This window comes from Cyclospora cayetanensis, unplaced genomic scaffold (assembly GCF_002999335.1).
Source record: "Cyclospora cayetanensis isolate NF1_C8 unplaced genomic scaffold, CcayRef3 CcayRef3_contig_5, whole genome shotgun sequence".
In the NCBI taxonomy this organism is placed as follows: Eukaryota; Apicomplexa; class Conoidasida; order Eucoccidiorida; family Eimeriidae; genus Cyclospora; species Cyclospora cayetanensis.
In genome coordinates, this window is record NW_020312480.1 from 138,120 (window position 1) to 157,863 (window position 19,744).

The 19,744-nt window shown below is 50.8% G+C and overlaps 3 protein-coding genes across 3 annotated transcripts; 1 reads left to right on the top strand and 2 right to left on the bottom strand.

Moving 5' to 3' along the window:
* Positions 1–2,972: 2,972 nt before the first annotated feature.
* On the bottom strand, positions 2,973–6,152 carry LOC34621814. Its single transcript, XM_026334759.1, has 6 exons — positions 5,421–6,152; positions 5,175–5,219; positions 4,919–5,013; positions 4,593–4,692; positions 4,273–4,369; positions 2,973–4,081 (listed from the first exon to the last, which is right to left on the bottom strand). The coding sequence occupies exons 1-6, from the start codon at positions 6,150–6,152 to the stop codon at positions 2,973–2,975; spliced, it is 2,178 nt and encodes a 725-aa protein (XP_026190544.1).
* A 325-nt stretch (positions 6,153–6,477) lies between these two features.
* LOC34621813 lies at positions 6,478–9,397 on the top strand. Its single transcript, XM_022735004.2, has 4 exons — positions 6,478–6,723; positions 7,480–8,691; positions 8,746–9,040; positions 9,099–9,397. Exons 1-4 carry the CDS (start codon positions 6,478–6,480, stop codon positions 9,395–9,397), a joined length of 2,052 nt encoding a protein of 683 aa, XP_022593463.2.
* A 1,565-nt stretch (positions 9,398–10,962) lies between these two features.
* Positions 10,963–18,107, bottom strand: LOC34621812 (DNA topoisomerase 3-alpha). The gene is made up of 17 exons (XM_026334760.1): positions 18,041–18,107; positions 17,659–17,728; positions 17,436–17,496; positions 16,695–16,754; positions 16,543–16,574; positions 16,090–16,176; positions 15,901–15,972; positions 14,932–15,044; positions 14,567–14,607; positions 13,722–13,803; positions 13,464–13,536; positions 13,147–13,276; positions 12,795–12,866; positions 12,564–12,608; positions 12,377–12,439; positions 12,076–12,264; positions 10,963–11,331 (listed from the first exon to the last, which is right to left on the bottom strand). The coding sequence occupies exons 1-17, from the start codon at positions 18,105–18,107 to the stop codon at positions 10,963–10,965; spliced, it is 1,626 nt and encodes a 541-aa protein (XP_026190545.1).
* Between the last annotated feature and the right edge of the window lie 1,637 nt (positions 18,108–19,744).

Below are 19,744 nucleotides of genomic sequence, written 5' to 3' on the forward strand. Positions count from 1 at the left end.
AACGTCAGGCGAGGGCAACAAGGTGGCACCTATTCCGGCGGCGGTCACGCTGGTTGTTCTGGATCCACATGTTGCAATACAGTCATAAGCAAGCAAGTAATCAGTATAGGGAGGGTTCTGCTGCATCTTTGCGTTATGCAGCCCATAATTCTTTTATGTCTTAGGGTTGCAGACTCAGTCCAACTTTCTTTTTGCTGCAGGAGAGGGTAGTTGAGCACGAAATGCAAATTGCCTTTTTGAAGGGTATTGTCCGATACTGCGCGGTGCCTTCTGGAGCCTTGATGCGTTCCCCTGTCCAATGATCGTCTATCGAGAACGCGGAAGCCGGATAAATGGAAAGAAATAAAGAATGCTGTAGGCCGTTGCTGCACCCCGTGAGGCAAATGCTAGGGGGGCTGCAGAACGGAGTAAGCCCATGAAATTGTCTGGATGGCTTAGAAATCACGGGACGCTAGCATACGCCTGGGGGAGTGCCCGGCAGCCGACAGAAACCACAACAATCTGCAGTAAAAGATCTCGTTACGTGAGAAAGTATTGCTTATGTTTGGCAGTAAGTGGCTAAACTGCTCACGAAACAGCTGATGGCACCTCCAATACGGTGACATAAATAACTCGCTCATCGTTTCATTGGAGCTTAAGACCCAATTCTGTAAAGACACGCAACTACGCAAATGCAAGACCTGGCTAGAAATCGGAATGAATGAGGGCAACGAGCAGTTATAGTTAAATGGAGCTCCAAAATACTAGGCAATATCTATGTTTTCGTTGCAATGCGAGCCAGAGAAGGACACAACATACCCTTCTAGCTCTGTTTATCCCCTACCGCCTCGTTGGCCATGGTATGTGACGACAATTTGCCGCAAGGTCGGAAGGGCTTCCACGAAGATGATTATTGATTGCGAGAAATGTATAGTGTTAATCACCCATACTAGTGGATTTTCTAGAAGTAGGGGCCTAGTTGTTCATGATTATCATTGTCAATTAGATTCTCAATCGATGTTCGAGACGGCCATGCAATGTAGATCGGATATCTTAATCCTTTCAACAGACTACAGCTGGGTCAAAGGAAATTTCTGAGACACGTAGGTGAATAAGGTACTTTGGAGTCGATGACATTGCTACAACGCGGTGAGCAAAAGTTCTAAAACGCAAACACTGCTCTTACTCTGCAACGGGCCTACGTGTCTTCTAATATTAATCTGTCAAAGCTACCATATTCCCAGTCCTAAAATACAGATACATTGTACAAAAGAGTATCTTTCGTAATTTGTGGCTAGCAATTTTGCAGACGCAGTTGAACTTCACTCTGTGAAACCGGGTTGCCTAGACCTGTTGGCGACTGGAGCCACATTTAGGAAGCGCCATGAACACCGCTCGCGTTAGATACCACAAATACAATTGCCCATGAAGGTGCATAAACCAATATGTTAGTACGTGGAAAAACCTGAACTGATTGAATGACAAGATCTCCTTGTACTACCTTTCAGATCTTTCTCGTTTTTGAGGCCAAGAGGCTCGGCGCTTTAAATGCAAAATAGCAATGCGTCATAGTTCCTGCACTCAAGCGCATGCATATATAAGGATGGTGCTGAGCACATTTTCACGGGAGAGCACCCGGCTTCCCGCAAAACTGGATTTCGCACATCAGTCATCTTCGCGATTGATAGACTGGACTTTAAAGACTTTTGGGTCATAGGTTTTGTTCATACATTTGTGACCGACGAATTGACCACTTTCATACGGTCTGCAAAAGGCCAGAAATCTAGAACACAAGTTTCTTAAGACCTAAACGCATGTATGCCTTTTTTCATCATGTGCTAGGGCGGTATGCTTACCAGCCATTCACGCTTTCCTGAGGGCTTCTTGTCTGCCTGTCGCATGCACTTACCTGTGTCTAACACCCTTCAACATAGTCTAAAATCGATGCTTAATCCGTGACAGGCCTTTGTTCAAAGCACTAACTAAGCGTACACGTACTTATTGCCTTCTGTATTTATTTTTGCTGCGGGTTTGCTACATTAGTAAAAGAGCAGTTCCTCCACTTTCTAGTTGGATGAGTAACAGTTGTCTGTGCCTTTCTGTCATGTTCACCCCTTAAAATTCCTCAGCTTTCCGAATTCGCTTCTAGAAGTTGTCATTCAGCACAATGGTTCTCAAGGAGGATGACAGCCAAGTTCTATAAATGCTTTTTAATGCAGGCGACAATCCGTATATGAATCAGAAATTCAGATAACAGGAATCTGGCTCTACGAACCTTGATTATGCTTGCTTCAGGCTGTATCACCTCGAAATTATGAAAGCACCAAACATTTGAGAGTGGCAAAATCTCTATGGAGTTGTATGTGAAGCCAAGAGTGTGTGGTGTGGCCTCCGCGGTGCCCATTCGGATCCTTTCCGATGTTCGCAGCAAATGGGTATGCAAGCATATGCAGGTGGTATACCTTAAATGTTTCAGCTACTCGCAGAAAGGAGAAAATGCAACACCTCTAGTATGTGACTTGTTAGTTAGTGCTGAGCTAGAAGGTGGAAAGCTTTCATATTCATGGGAATAGGTACTTATGAAAGATGGGTTCGTGAACCTTCCGCAGGTGGTTAAAAAAACAGCTGCACAGCTAGTGATTCTGCTAGATATATTGGGCAAATCTACTTGCGCAGATATACCGGCTCTCATGATGCAAGACTCACTGCAGTCAGGCTGAAGCAAATACTCTACCAAATAAAAAATGTGTTGACAGATGGGCAGACAAAGCAGAGTATGCATGAAATCAGGCAGGGCCTGGTTATCACTGTGCCTTTGTGAGGTTTTCGCGAGGCTTCCATTTACTACGACCAATGGACACGATGAACGCACGTCGAGCACGAGATGTCGTAACTCGCCGTACATTTGAACTTGCCAGCAAACCCCTTTTTATGCCGCCCCGGGATGCAAGAAGCCACCGTACGCTGGCTTCTTCCCCATGCAGTTCCCTCAGCTAAGACATGGCTGCTCCACGAGAAGGGTGTAGGAGCTGTTTTGCAAGATTTTGTATCTTGCCTTGGAGCGCCTGTCTCTCCTGCAGCCGCGTCAGTGACGCTTGTAACCGTCCAGCAACATCTTTTCTGAGAGTAAGCTTGTTTGCTCCTCTGGAGCCATGTTTTGGCGTCGCACCGGCTGAGGATGAGTCAACCTTACACAGAGTAGGGCGCTTGATGTCCAGCTCTGGAACGGAAAACGAAATGTGTTGTGGTCGGGCGCTGCTGGCTCGCCGGCTACTGCGGCGTTGGCACTGATGCCTGTTTACCTGGCGCTGCAACACTTCGCTGCTGTTACTAGTGCTCGTACTAACGGAGCCTCGGGAAAGAGAGCGACAGGAATGCCCTCTTCTTCGCTGGCCCCATCTCCCACGATTGTCACGCCTCCGTTCCTCCATGCTGCTGTTACTGCTGCTGTCTGTCGAGGAATCCGTTTCATAAACGTTGCGTCTGACTGATCTGTTGCTTCGCTTGTGGTGTCTAACCCCACAAGAGGCTTGGCAAGCCTTTGAGCTGCATGACTCACTCGTGGGGGCTGCCGAACGGTCTCTGCGAATAGAGTCCTGATGCGCTGGAGCCTGCGTTTGGCAGCGTCCTCCTTCGCCAGGAGGGGTAGGCTTGGCCTCTTCATGAGCGGGCGCCTCTTTGGCAGGCGACTGCAGGGTCGCCTCTGCTACGGAAACGCGCGGCAGGCTCACCTCCACGTCTAAAATTGCTCGTCGTAGGCCTTGTTCTGCCAAATGATTTCTCTGAGGCTGGGAGCTTGCTGGCCATCCCGTAGCACCTGCCACACAGCCTCCCCTAGCTGAAAAAGTTTTTGCAGGAGCCGCAGGCGCTACTAGCCCTGAAAACGAAGCTGCCCGCAACGGGCAACTTCGCGCGGTATGAAGCGCAGTGGCTGAGCGGCGGCAAGCCACTGAATGTCTCATTCGCGCTGAGACGGCACCTGCGGGGGCCAGCTGTGAACTACTGTCAGTCCGGTGAGCTGAAGACAGATGCGCATGCAGTAACGCTCGAAGTTGCCTGTTTTCCTGCTGCACCGTCTCCAGCCGTACTTCTAGCTCGACGCCTGTGTCCCTCCACATACCACACAGAATACAAACACCAGTGCTCAGTGCTGGAAAATTGGCACCTGCGGATACGTGGGAATCAATTACTCAGCGTTTCCCTCATAGAAATCGAGCCCAGACTAGTAGGCACAAAAAGAGGCTTCCGTAGGCTCGTAGGCAGCAGCTGGATGGGTTCGGATACGAGACTCACAACGGCGTCGCTCAGCCTCTAAGGCCTCCGTTAGGGTAGTCAGCTTCAGTTGTTGGTCCTGGCACCTCTGCCTCTGCTTCTGTTCTAGGAGGCTCCTCTGCACACACAGCGCTCAGCATCTGGCTTTGGAGCTAGTAGCAGATCAAGCAATCCGGTGCTACAAAAACCACTTCCGAAGGACAAAAACATCCAGCAGGATGGGTAGCTACAAGGAAACATCCATACACACCATACTCCAGGATGCACTGTATTGCACACGGGTCGAGCAGCAGAAATCCGTTGGCAGAACAACAATCGCTTATTGGCTGTGCTTAAAGCACCTCGTGGCGCAGCGTGCACTGAGCTTCCATGGCCCTTCGAAGGATGGCAGCGGCCTCGTCAGCAGCCGCCTCTGCTCGCTTGCGTTGCTGTACCGCCACTCTGAGCACATCACACAGCTGCGTTCTTTCTCGGATTTTGATTAACTCGACTCGCTTCATAGAAGCCATAATGCAACATAGCCGTTTATCATTATAGCATGCTCCTCCGCATCATCCAGGATACATCTGTCGAACGACGGCTACGCGCTCGCCCTGGTATTCGCCTTAGCATGGCAACTGATCTACGAGATTTCATACGGATGTGGAAGCTTTCACAAGCCACAGACCTCTCGAGTTTTTCGGCAGCTTCGTTTAGCAAGTGCTGCGCATGCTGACGCAAGGCAGTAAGCGCTCTCGATGCTGCAACGGCAGCCTCTGCTTCCTGAAAACGCAAAGCGCAGTAGACACACACACACACACAGGACATGCGCCGACATCATAAGATAAGCTCCCAAGGAGTAAACCGCGGTCTTGCCATACTACTACCAGATATAAATGAAAACACTATTGCCGATATACAGACGCGGCTGGGCTGGAACGAACTTGCTGTCCGAGGTGAAGAGCTCGCTCATGGATCATCCGGTTTATCTGGAAATAATTAGGAAAACCAGAAAATACACATATAAACGAAATTGGTGCCTCCATACGGCAAGAAGCACATAGGAGCGAAAGACATTAGCGGACAGACGGGGAAGAAGGATGTACGACGTGCGTGGGGGCAACGAGGAGGAGGGAAGAAAAAGACAGGTAGTTCGCAGCAAATACATGCGGCATCAGTTGTATGCATACTTCCTGCAATTCTTGTACCACGAATTTGTGGGCCGCGGAGTCTCCCATACCGCTGCTCTTAAGATGCCCCTCTACAGCTTTCAAGCTGTTTCCGAGTTCTTCTGGCTTATTATCAGCACCGCAAGGAGCAAATGGCGAGGATGCCAGGAAGGAAGGCTGGTGGGCTGGTGCTGCAGTGTTATTCAGGTTCCCCAACAGAGGCGGCTGCACCCTCTCTGTAGGGCAAGGCTCGCGAGAGGCCTTGGTCCTAAGGATTACACGCTGGGTAGAGGCAGCCAAGGTAGCATTCCCAGGAAGACTCGATGGCATTCCACCAACCAAGGAGCCTAGGGATGGCAAATGGCGCATGAAAAGCGGCTTTGAGGTGAGGTGAGACGGCGTTCGCTGCTCGGACGCTGCAAGAAAGGGGGTAAGTGCGGTGTGACCAGGCAAGGTGTTTTTTCTAGGAGGGGTCACATCCACAGGAGCAAACAGAGTAACAAGTCGTCGAGAATGGGCAAGGAGATTCTCAGGGGGTCGCTGTGGAAGCGCTCCACTCTTAGTTGCCGCATCATCAGTCAATGAACTCTGATAGGCCGCAGGGACAGGGGTAGGGGGCCCTTGTTCGGGAAATAGGCGAGCATTAGCAGGTACCACGTTGCGCCACTCTGAGGGGCCAGCATTCGAAATTAAGGAGTGCTGGCTGCTTTGTAGGTCAAATAAAAGCGCATCGCGGTCGTCCTCTGCATCCATTTTTTGGCATAGGCGGGCGTTATGCCCAAAGGCTCGTTCCTAAGTTCCCAGGGCAGTGTACGGCTGGGCCGCTCTGGAAACTGCTCAAGACACCGCAATGGGATATAGCTGTGTCGGTATATATATACAGAAAAAAGAGACCGCAGTTACCATAATAAATGGAACATGAGGTTTCCACTTGGAGCGGCGCGTTCGGCCGCTGGGATGATAGCCAAAGGGAAGGGGGCTACTGGCATGCGACAGCCGGCATCGTCCCACCACCGTAAAAAGCATTGGAGGACCCTGAAAATATGCTAGCAGTTTAGAGGTTCTGCATTATTTCCTCATGGGAGAAGTAGCTGGCTATTCGATTGGGCAGTCGCGAAGTAACAAGACACAAGGAGAGAAATGCATACACGCGAAAAGAGCGCGAGGCAGAGCTAGTGCGGACAAACAAGTTCACAAGACATCTGAAAATCATTGCAGCAAAGGATTTATAGCGGATGGGGCTGAAAAGGTGTTTTCAGTGGGCTTCTGTGCGGGACTTGAGTTCAGCATGCACTGCCACATAGTGGCACGCGCTGCCGACAATGTTCGACGGGATATTGAGAATTGGAGCTCTCAAATGATCCTTGTTGCGTTCTTCCCAAACCTTTGCTAGCGAAACTAATGGATGGCCCTTGCTTTCTTGCTGCATGCTCGGCAATGTTTCACTCTGGACGGCAGTGCTACCTTGATCCATAACGTGTGGAAACCTCTTTGAAGTTAGTCTGTAGTCTTTGTCGGATGAGGAATACTTTTAACGGCAATGTAGCGTCAGCTAGTCGTTTTTGATACTCTGGGGGCTGGAGTGGTAGCATTCGGGAGACAAATCGTATTGCGACAGCAGACAGCTTGGGCAGGGGGCGCATGGGACTTCCACAGAAACCGCTGCAATTGTGTCATAATTCCTCAAAACTCAACAGATCTAATGCACATATTGCTGCAAGGTAGCAGGGACTAAGCTCTAGATTAACAATGCAGCTAAGTCTCCATAAATTTCAATGTCATATGCAACTGCTCTGCAGCCAAGCGCAGCGTGTGTAGTTCGTTGATGTTTTTGAGGGCCACAAAACTACTTCGTGGTGGACAAACGAGTAATACTGCACACTGAACGCACTGTAACAGGCATCAATGGGCTGTAAATACGGAAGAGTCGAAGAAGTCTTCAGCCCCCCCAAAGCATCATTTTTACATTGGAAGTGGAAACGACACATTCAAGTGTTTTTTGTCGAGATGCAGAAAAAAATAAGTGTGCCTTTTCAAAATTCGTGTTGGGGCAGCGCCATGAACCGTCCCAAGTGTACAGGCAGTTGACCACCAGCTGACCAGTGCCTACGAAACCCTCTATGCAACTCCGGCGGAAGCAACCAAGGTGCCATATCAAGCTTCAGGAGGTGATTATGTGTCTGCATGCAGTGTGCGATGCTTTCGAAGAAAGTTGAGAACCGTCGTGGTCTGTACGCAGCAGTCGGCAGGAACAACCAGTGATTACCAAGCTTGCCTGCCCCAAAACAACACTCAAACCTGGCTCACCAGCAAAGATCTCTGTAAAGAGTTGAACGATTTACATTCTGTAAACGCGGTGCGGTATGGATCGCCGGTTTTCTCGTATGCTGCGTTGCGCGTGAACAAGATTTCAACTTTTGGCTCTCTGGCTGTTGCACACCAACGAATAGGCCATTTGGAGCAACTCTCTGCCCTCATATCATCGGCCTGGCTCAAAATGAAAGTGCCTTTTTTGAAATGGAGATGCCGGCTGAAACATATTTTGGGGTGGCTCGCCATTATACAGACTCCTTCCTTCCATCAAGTGTCCCAACGTGTCCTGGCAGCCACAGACAAACCTGGAAGCTCTAAACCTTCCCCGAACGAAAACACTAATTTCGAGACACTATTCCTCCTGCCATCACATGGAGCAGACCCTTTTTCCCGTGTGTCGCACCTACGAGCAAATGCTGCCATGTTGATGAACTATACCCTAGGCGCTGAGGTGCTTAAGATGCTCGCACAGCTTGTTCAAACACTGGTTAGAGAGGAGGCAATGAATATTCAACACCAAAGTGACATGTGGCTTATTGAAGAAACCAAGAAAGCCGTGGACCTGTTGCACAACAACCCTTCTGCCTTTCCAGCCTCTGGATACTCACTGAGGGAGGGCAGCAGAGGAGAGTTGTATGTGCGGGTAAGGGGAAAACGGCGACATTTATTGGCGCTTCCATCGGTTCATGCTTTCGTTACACAGAAAGAATTCCCTTTTTGGATGATGGATGCTGAAGCAGCATTACAGCTGCTCGTGGCAGATGTAATGAACGATGTTATGGGGACGACCTTACCGCAGGCTCCCCCTCAGCCAATTGATCCTGACGCAGGAGAATTGCCAATTAAGTTCGGCTACGACATGAACGACCGCCGCACTGTAAAGCTTTCCTTCGGCGACTCTACAGTGGCAATTAAATGCGGCAAAACTCTCCATACTGGAGGCGCTGTGGGTGTGTCTCATGGGTCTTACATGGTGACGGTAGGTGCATACTCCGACGAGGCAAGCCTCAATTTATTGTGAAGGGCTCCACAGATTGGAGGAAGTGCAAACAGCACAGAAAGCACTATAGCCACTGGGCAGGCAGTCGTGCATAGCTCGATCACTCCCGACACTGTGCAGCACGAAGTCACCGTCGGAACAATGCACGCGATGCAGACGCAGATCAGCCAGACGAACGGGCCAGGGACGATCAATGCTATCATCAGAGACGCAAAATTAAAAGTGGAAACACATCCAGAAGGCAAACGCCACGGCGCTGAGTTCAAATATAAAGACTTCGTTTTGGGAGTAACCCGCGACTTTGACGATCGTGTAAACATTTTGGAACGTAGGGCGAATGCTTTTGTAGTTACCGGCATGCTGATATTTATGTTGCTTTACTCCAGATAAGGGTGATGGCTACCAGTGGAGGCTGGAAACTGACCTCGCAGATGATCAGAACCACGCTTTTTCGGGGAAGATAAAAGGAAACACAATACTTACCGGCGACATGGTTTTCGGTGCTGGTTATGATGCAGAAAACCAACCTACCGCAGAATTGGCCATGTCGGCCAGAGACATTGGTGTTAGGCTCAACGGAAGTAATGGACATAACAGCTACAGGGTGCAGATCGGCCCATTCACCTTTGATGTGATACTTTCCCAAGGGCTGCCCGAGTTTATCCTGCGAGAAGTCAGCGCCTGAGTTGTAGAAGACACTATACCATTTTGTGCCCGTTTAAGGGATGAACCAATGCAACGTTTCGTGTATGTCTTGCCATGTGTCCTCAAGTTAGGAGGTGCCTTTTGCGAGCTGCATCAAAGCATAAGGAATAAAACGATCAAGGCACTGCTCTAGGGAAACCTGCTACCACGATTCGCACACCAGTTTAGGGCAATAGCATTTCTGAAGGCCTATCACAAGTTACGCAATAAGATAAAACGGGTAGATTCGCTAGATTGGCATATGCAAGTGGCACTCTCACTAGCGGAGAAAACACCTCCCACCGCTTCAAATCGGCACGCGAACTGTAGCAGAAACGAGAAAAGAGACCGCACTAAAAGACAAAAAGCCCCACCCCTCAATTTCCTCTGTGCCAGTAAGGCAAGCAGAAGTTTTAATGCAAATTCTTATAGGGGCCTGGGCTTTGTCTATAATTTAACTTCGGTTCGCTGCGAATGCTTTCGCTCACTGGAACTGTAAGGACGAAGGAACGTGACTCGCCTACGCCTAACCAGAGGTAGTGCTACCTCCTCTGTTGCCCTACTGCTCTATAGTTGTGGCTTAAAGAGAATGCCACTGGTGTGCAATAGAAGTACGCCGTTCAGCAAGCCGCAAACAAAGGACTGCGTAAGAATTAATGACACAGTCCTTTGAGTGTATCAACAGCTAGGCATTCGCTCCTTCTGGAGGACTTCAGGCACTCCAGGGCGGCTTTACAAATATTGTATACCATCACTACACAGTACACCTGGTTCAATGGGCTGTGAGCCGAGGCCCAGTCGCGCATGCTAGAGTACCTAGTTCGCCGGTACTGAGTGTGTTGTGCGCAATCAGGGGTTTCAACGTGTCATAGAAAAATTGGGGCAAACGCTGCTGCGCGTCCGCCTGTCAAAGAAATTCTCCGTTTTTTGCCGTCAAATTAGTGCTCTCAAGGCCTATGGACATGCTCAAGCCTTGGGGAGTGCAAGCGGGTTGCGCCTGTAGAATGCCACTGCGGCTCACGGAGCACGCTGCACTCTGTGGTCTTGCTCCAAGTGTCCATACTAAGGCTTCACATGGATTTTGCTATCCGGTAGTTATGCGTGCCGGCCCAGGATCTGGCTTAGTCCCTCGAGAACTGTGGCCACGAGCAAGGTGGCAGCTCTGCAGCTCGCAAGGATGTGTACCACAGTGGTAGTGTTCAGCACAGGTCCTATACAGCCTTTGTCATGGAGAGTAAGAGAGTAGCTTTTACAGTGCTCAACCCGTGTTAGAGAATCTCTAGATAGAAAAAGTATCTCAAAGGAAAAGATGACTCACTGGATGGCAGCACGAAAAACAGCGAAGTTCTCCATTTGGTGCATTGGCGGTTTCTTGTTGCTGCACATGTCCCACGCATTCCCACATGCTACACAAAAGCAAGGACATACACGTTGTTGCATGGCTATTTCAAGCAGTGCGCCAAGAATGTCGTTGAAGTATCTTGTAGAAATATTCTCATTCAGGCCCAGTACTGTTAAAACGTCACGACATGGCAGCCAAATTCTGCATTGGTTTTTCGTGAATTATCAGAGCTCACTGGAGGCCTTGAAAAGCAGTATGGACACACGTAGTGCCATCTTCCGGTCTGCACGTTCTTTATATTGATGACCTATTGAAGGGAAGCATACGTGCAGGCGTAATGGCAGAGGACCCTGGTCGGGGTATTCTAACTTCGTGAGAAAGCACTCCTTTAAGCCTTCAACGAGACTTCCGTGAATAGCAATTAGTGTGCGATCGGCAAAGAGATCTCGCAAAAGCAAATGAAACCAACTGGCTGTTGCTCCTACGGAGCCTACCTTGAAACAACAATAAGGGCACGTGTGCTGAGTGAGAGTCAGAGTGCCCCGCCTAGGCATTCTTAAAACGAGTTCGCACGTAGCTTGGTTAGTGCATGCCTGAAAAGGACACCAAGAGGTCAGCTAACATTGCGAGAATGAGAAAGCAGCGTTGCAGACACGTGCAGTAGCCTCAAGTTACGGGGGATTGAATGAGTACAGGCAAATGGCGCAGGATTAGTAGGACCTACGAGGAATCGTGCTCCCGCAGAGTCTGCACGAGCACCACAGCACGCGATTGACCGGCCACTGAGTGTGTTAGAAAGCATCCTGGAAATAATGCTGGGTAGACCAGCGTAATATGCTCTGCACTCTGACGCACCAGCAGTCGTGTCCGCATGTCCGTCACCGGCAGGTCCTCTTCGGCGCCTGCAAAGAGATGAGCATCTATTGGGGATCCGAAACGCCTACCGTTTAACTGCATGCAACACTACTGCTCTCGCCACCCTCAGAAAACATGGGGTAGTGTCAGAGCACCGAAATTCCACTAGAGATGCAATAAGAAATTGGTAAGCAGAACGCAAGTCACTGTTGAAGGTCTATAGGCTGCATAAGCGCTTGGCTTGAGATCTACCTTGATCCAGAAGCTGGTCCTCTGCCCCCTGTATCCTGCGAAAACAAAAACACTCGTTTAACAGCTAATTTTTACGGGCAGAGTGGGCCTGAAACCAGTGGCAATGAGAGCATCCTCCCTGCGCCACGACTGTTTTATCACTTAGCAGAACTATCAGGGCCAGGAGACGCATCATGACGGCCAAATACTACCAAATGTGTTTTTCGCGGTGCCGTCGAGTGCAGTCCTACCATTAGGTTCATCGATGCACCACACTTTGCGCAGGTGCAAAAGTCACTTTCAATGACACGAGCATCGGCATCCGAAGCAGCCAGGGGCGGAAGTATTTTCTGAATCTGCTCATCAAGTAACGCTATATGCAGGCGCAGCAAATGGAAAACTTCCGCAACCGTCCCCACATGCCTCTGCACAACTTCGTCCTGAAGCCGCATTAGCAGGTACACGTCAACGCCGACCGATAGACCATAATCTAGCGTTTCATCTGCTTCCTTGCAGCAACGGCGGTGCAAGCCACATACTATTCCAACCTACCTTCCGCTCAAGACCTCTGGCGATCTTTGTCATGTCACGTTCCATACTGGCTCGCAGGTCCGGCTGCGGGATCACGCCACGAATCACATATACGACAAGGTTGGTAAAGATGCCAAGCGGTGGGCATTTAGGCGGACACATTCACATACGAGGGTAACTGTGTTGATCAAGGCAGGCGACAGCCCACTTTAGAGAGGTCCGCCTTGCAGAGACGACCAACGACCTTGTATCCCTGCAGCAACATGCGAGAAAGGGTTAAATGAATTCAACGTAGGAATGAATTGCTAGCGAGAACAACGCTTTGTTTCAGGCTCTATTGGGAGGGTTCTGGAAGGTGCAGGACTCGCTACAATGGAGAGATACGACGGCTCGAACGGCGAACGCTTCACTTTGTTCGTCTACAGAAAGAGACCATTACCATTACTAATGCGACGCCAAGATCTGTGGGCTTGAACTGCTGCAGCTCCGTTTTGATGGCATAGTTGCGTTCCTGGCCACCATACAATCATGATGGGAATAAACCTGCCGAGTAGCTTACGTGCATCAAGCCGCATTCATTGTGCCCCATTGCCATGAGCGCTAGGCATGCTTTCAATTTAAGATAAAACAGCCTTACCTGTATGGTGCGAATGTGTTCGTGCATAGTGGCATCTGTGCCGATTCCGTGCTGAGCAGCCGCCACCCGCACAGTCAGAGACAGTTCAAATTACTCATGGCGCATCAACAAATACTTTGTCGCAAAAAATGGCCAACGTGATGCGGTGCCACACCTTGTCCATCTTGTCGATGAGGTCAGCCTCCGACAAGAGGGAGGGAGGTTGCGTACTCCCCTCGTGGAGGGTCACGTCCTTCGGCAGAAATCGTTCGTGCAGTAGGAACCTTGGTAGCCTACGCGATACCCTGCATAATGGAGGCGTCAACAAGCGAGACTTTAGAAGAGTGGCAAGGTAGAACTAGAAAGGGCCCCACAGCTGGCCAACCAGTTCTAATTGTCAGACCCTTTGCGCACGGGTGAAGACGGCACTAAAAACCTCCAGTTCCTCCTCCCATAGAATCGGGTGAAAAAACAGCGATCAGAGAGACATGCCAGGAGTCATAGGGGTAAACACTAAGATAGTTTTTCTGCAAAACGATGAGGCCCGTGGTGGAGAAGGCTTCGCCTGAAGGAACGGCAGCAGTTGCAGCCATACAGCTGCTTGGTCTGTCCTTCAGTAGCCATCCACATGTGCTCACAAAACAGCACCGCCGCTAATAAAAGGCCACACCACAATAGTTAGACAGTGGACGTTTGCTTCGTTGCCTATGGCTCCGCTTGATGCTGAAGCGCTGATGGCGCGTGGCCGACCTGCAATGTCCATCTGAACTTTGGTCTCAAAGCCAATGGCGTCAGAACTGCGCAGTGTAATGCAGCAGCACGCACAACTAAGCTACGTTTTAAAGTCGGTTCGCCACCACATTGTTCTGCAGCTGGAACAGGCAAGAAAGGGAATAAATATGTCTTAGGAGGCATGCCCGCGTGTGTGTAGGGCAGCCCCATGACAGAGTGAGGCCCGTACCTGCAGCAAGCGAGGAAATGACGAGTGATTGCCTCGTAGAGCTGCATGGCGCATCACACTAGAGAGATGCACTTTGCCTTCGCCAGACAGTCAGCATTTCGTATCGTGATACTCATGAGCTCTCTGAGACCGACCTTCCACTCGTCCTCGTTTTCGCAGTCTTCCCTGCATAAAACAGGCGCATGTGGACACCCAACGGGCTAGCTTCCCACAAGCCCCAAGTATGCCTTATTTCAAACGCAGCGTGCAGAGAAAATGTCATGTGCAAGTTGAGTACGCCTCTTGCGCTTACCTGCAGAGTGCCTTCACTGGGTGTATTGGTGGATGAGACTGCCAAGACCCCAACACACACGCATCACGGAGCCACAGAAGGCGTGTTTCCCACACGAACAAGATTTGACGGAATACACTGAGCCGCCATGCCTTTAGCCAGTGCTGTCAGAAAAGCACCACAGACTTCACGGAATAGGCCTTCTCACCAATGAAACCAACACAACATTTAGAATCGTACAACCGGGCACTTCCACGGGGATGTGTATAAGGGCATGCTCGGATGCATGTCAACTGTTCTCGTACTGCAAAAAGCAAATTTGTCGTATATCAGAGGATGAAGAAACCTCCATGCTATACCCACCATATCATCGTGAGGGCCATCGCGGGGCCATTCAAAACCACCTAAAGCCCACATGCGACACCCAGCTAACAGCAGAGACCTTCCTCCTCCTTTGTGGAGATGCGGATGCAACATCGCCACAGCGTGGCAGCCCTTTAGGCTCGAAGTTGGCCACTTAATTTTTTTAATTTTAGAGGGCGTTCCAGCTGCTATTCGAGGAGTCAAGCGCCTTATGTCTGGCCGCGTGAAGCTGTGCAGGGCGAGCTGAGGAGGCATCGGGCCGATGCGGCCCCGCCAGAGCATTCTACAGCATAGCTTTGAGCCAAACTATTTTTCCCTTTGAGCGTGCCCTTTAGCTAGCATGCATGCCTGCCTGATGGGCGCACCTTCAAGCAGTTCGACTGCGAAGGGGCCCCACAGGGGACTGTCCCGCTGGTTTTCAATGAGCCCCAACAAGTCTTGAGACCGCGTGAAGCGTTCGGTCTCTGTTCTGGGGTAGCTGCACATCCGCATGAACAGCTCTCAGACACAGCACCATGGACGTCACGTCACTCCGCGAGCTACAGTCTCAAAGCTTTGCTGCAGCAAGCTAGCCTGCGCAGCTTCTATTACCTGATGTAGCCTCGGTTGTACAACGCTTCTGCCAGTTGCATGCAGCTGAGAAAGTACAACCAAAGGGAGAACATGATGCCACAAAGCAGTACACAACTTGGAAGCCAGTGAGCAGCACCGCGATTCCGTTCTCGAAACTTCGAAAGCAACTGCACCTTTCGCGCCGTACCGGTGAGAGTCAATGCGGAGTTTACGCGAGCAGAGTTTGGTCATTTCTACGGTGCCTGCAGATGCACATTCAGCTTCGGAGGAGACAAGGCTTCCCAAATGCGCTGCTTGAAGGGTCTTTTTGATGAGTTCATCCGGCTACAGCCACGAAAAGCCAGTGCTGTGCGATAATCGAGGAAGTGCGAAGGGCCCGACTCGCCCCAGCAACAGGGCAGCATCCAGCATAGCGGCTAAGGGTGTGGTGTAGTAAATACTCGATTGGCGAACTAAGGGCAGCAAGCAACACATGGGCACCTCATCGACAGTCGTGGAACTTACTTAGGGGCACGGGTCTGGGTCTTGTCACTTCTCGACTTTCAATTGCAGTTATGAGTGCCTCCGGCATCTCATTGCAGAGTTCAAAGCAGGCAATAGCGGAGGCGCTGCAACGATACACAGCGTGCGCATACAAACTAGCACGCGAAGCGCAAATTGCTACCGCTCGTACACCAAACCACGCTGTGGTGCAGTTGCATTTTCTTTAAACACGGGTTTGGTTTGCCCCAAGCAGACACTGTGCAGCTAGGGAACCTAACCGGTCAAAAAGTCGTTGTCGGTCCCACTGGAAATCAACGACAAGCCGGCGTCCGGGGTTTTCATCGTCTTCTCTGAGCAAACACTGCAAAGAACCTGCATGACTGGAATCAAGCTCAAGCCTCCCACCTGTCTAGCTGGATAAATGCTCTGTCCAAAAATACACTTAGCGTCCACATGCGAGTACGCACCTTTCGACTACGGTTTTAATGGCCCAAAACTTTTCGGAGACGAACTGCTCAACCTCAAGGAATCTGCGGGGTGATACATAGCATGCCCTTTAACTCGGACTCTGAGGCTAAGGGAAATTCTACGCTTTGAATACACGGAAGAAGAAATTTGTTTGAGTTCTTGTGTGCACGGCTATTGTACAACGGTGAGATACACCCGCAAGACCAAAGGTTTGTTAGAGCCATTCAAGAAGCACGGTAGTAGCCTACCTCTCCACGACGAAACCAAGAGTTGGGAACTGGCAGGGGCCGTAACTGCAAATACACCAAGGCTGCCAATGCAAAATGCTATTGAACTGTGTGCAGCAAGAGTCGGTGCGCGGCATTCATAGCAAGAGCCACATGCGAAACATTTTGGTCAAAGGAGTTGCATGTATTTGTGGTATATGGGATACTAAGGGAATCAAAACGCACCTAATGAGGCCTCTTTGGAGAGAAAGTTTACTCTGGTATCTCTTAGTGAGGAATCGCGTGAAGGCAGCCCCTGCATATTGACCCATGGGTAATTAAACCGTGGATTTTGCAGCACAGCAGGAAGAGACATTTGAAAGGCACAGCTGAAATACGCTGCAGGCCTTAAGTGGCGTACCAATGCGTAAGTCGATTTCGGAGCGTGCGTCCGCTGCCTGCATGCGGGGAGGCGAACACAGTCACACAATGCAGGTAAGCCATGAGAATAAGGGGCCAGAAATAAGACCCTCCTCGTTGGCGTGTCTTCCCCTCCTCTTTACGGCTGCAGCACTACACAGCCCTTTTTTAGGGCTATTATCCTTGCCGACCACGCTACGGTGAAACTGATGCGAATGCTTCAGATTACATCAAACAGGCACTGAAGAGGGCACTGGTGAGGTGAGCGCCAAGAAGTTTTCTTGCCTTTGAAAGAGCCTCATTTGGCTGTTGAAGCGTAGAGCACGCCCTCACTACGTCCTGCTCTGAGGCAGACAAACACAGCAGCACGGCCAAGATCCATATTGAGACAACAGCACTGCATGGGGAACCCGTAGGTTCAGTCAGGGGAAGGAAGGGCTTACTGGTTACGGCGGAGAAGACTGCGCGGAATGGTTGAATATTGCAATTGGCCTCCTTGCAAATTTGGAGTACCTGCGTGGCACACGAAAATGGCTTTTAGCGGGACGTTGTTCTGGGAGTGAAGCACCACCTGCAGACGCACTAGCCACGCGAATCCCCTCGTAAAGCGCAGATACAACGGGTGCATCAGCAGTCCGCAGTACATCCACATAGGACTGCGTGGTAGCCTAGCCTGCAAGTATATGGCTAGATCTGCTGAGTCCTGGCTTCTGTCAGACCTCAAAGGCTATGTTTTCTCCCTCGCGATCACAGTCCAGCCATAACACAAGCCACTGGCACCTGCACAGCAAGGCAAACACACACACACACGTTTGTAGATATGTGCGCTCTTCCAAGCATCACGACTCCCCTGGAAGCGGCTGCCCACTTGGGGGTCTTGCCACTTGCCACTAGACTGGAAGCGGAGAACGCTAGTTGGGCCTGTACTTCAAAGGCCCTTACTTTTTTGCATACGTCTTCAAATTGCCTACAATGTCCTTCGCAGAGTCGCTGACGCGTTTAGACACAGGCGCTGAGGCGGCACGACGGAAAACACAAGGCTGGCAAGCAAATGCACTGGATACTGCAGGAAAGGAAACACTTGTACCGACAGAGACTGTACCCAACGCCGTTCAGGCAGCTGGCAGCTCGCAGCAACGTCTCGGGAAGGCGTATTTCAACCAGTGCAGCAGGAGCACCACCCACAGGACAGTCCCTGTAGCTGGACCGCAGACAGAGCGAAGAGACGCAGCAGCTGCTGCAGCAGCGCCTGCTGCCACTCGCGCTGCATGCTCTACAGCCGGCAGAAGGATTGGCCTATTTGCATGCTGGGAGGCAACAATACCCGAGAAGAGGGCTTCAGGCGGGACAGCATTCCACGACGAGAACGGCGAAGAGAAGTCGAGGGTCATCAGATGGCTGCAAATGAAACCGCAGAAGCCTCGAAAGTCGCCAGTGCGCCTTGAGAATGAGCCACAATGAACTCTGTCTCTGCCATTATCCACCTTTTAGCGAAAAAGCATTTCCACCCCGTCCCCGGAGTGCTGCTGGCGAGAACGGCAGCAACGCAGCTGGCCAGTGTCGTGGGCGGGGTCTGTCTTGTTCAGTAGCATCTCCAGCAACAAGAAGCCACGTGCACATGCCTCCGTGTGTATTATGCGCATATATTCATGTATGTTTATGCCTCCTCTGCGTAAACAGACGGATGTGCATCCGCACATGGCTTACCCCCTGACTGACGTGAAGATCATTTCGCACTCTCTGCCATGAAGCGTCGACGGAAAAGAAGTGACTGCGTTAAACGTGCTGGAGCTCTGCAGCTGGGACAAATAATAAAAGCAAGTTTGCACAAACGCTTATAGTAACCCGCAGTACAACCAGAGCAGCCTTTCGGGAGCTTCTTTTAAGCCCCCCGTTGCACAGCCATGGATTTCTATCATGGGCATGCCCTCAGCTGCGCAAGCAGTAGACCTTAAGCAACTGGACAAACATTGCAATGAGGATCGCCCCCTCCTGCTAGACAGGCGCTGCGAAATGAACGCGCTTCATGAGCCACCATCCGTGGCCCTAAACACACTCTGTCCAGCGGCTCACCCTGCGCACATTGTCGCCCCCGAGCAGACGAGTGATTTCCTTTGCCACTGATGGCTTTTCAGCAACATTTAAGACCTTAAGGATGTTGGCAGGCATCGCGTCCTAAGCGCAGCACCCACAGAAGAGGGGCTACCCGCTAAGACCATGAACACCACGAAGACTGCTCGAGCGATTAAGGCCCGTACAATGCCAATGGTCTTGAGGCATCCTTCGTGTATGTACCTACACCTCCCCTCCCTCCGTGTGTCGCTGCCTCTCCCGCCGTTGCCAACCCGGAGGAATACGGGCCAGTGCAAACAACGGCCTCTGTGCCAGCTGCAGCTGTATCGGACGGGAGGGAGACGAAGAAGCATTAAACACGGGAGCCACAGGAGGTTTGGGAGACTTTCGGCCGAAATGTATGGAAGGATCTCGCCTGATGACCACACCCCGCCACTGTCCTACCTACGACGCACCTGAAAATTTGGCTAAACAAAAGGGGACCGGAGACGACACATCCCATGAAACACGCAGACAGCCGGGGGTGGTGTTAGGCAATCAGAGCCGTTTTGCCTCATGGGCCTAAGAGCCTTAGGCCCGTAGGGCCTCCTTCGCACAGGATATGCCTCAAGCTTCTGCCTACAACTTGGTACTAGCCTTCTCTTTCGACCTTAAGAGAAGGCCAAACCTGGGGTTACATGAAAGACTGCACCCTAGCAACAGAGATACCCGCAAAGTCTAAAGGGCCATTCTTGCAAAGAGACATTGACAGGTGGCCCCCCTACACTCTCGTTTGTCTTCTGCCGTAGACAGCGGGTTTCTGGGCTCTAAATTGCTGATATCTGCATATTACATAAAATAACAAAGGTGTTCAGGGGGCACGAGCCGCCAGAGGACATTGTTCCAGCACAAGAGGACAGGGGGCCCTCGAGTAGGGGCCCCTCGTTGGTTCCTAGTCGCCATCTCAGAAATGCGG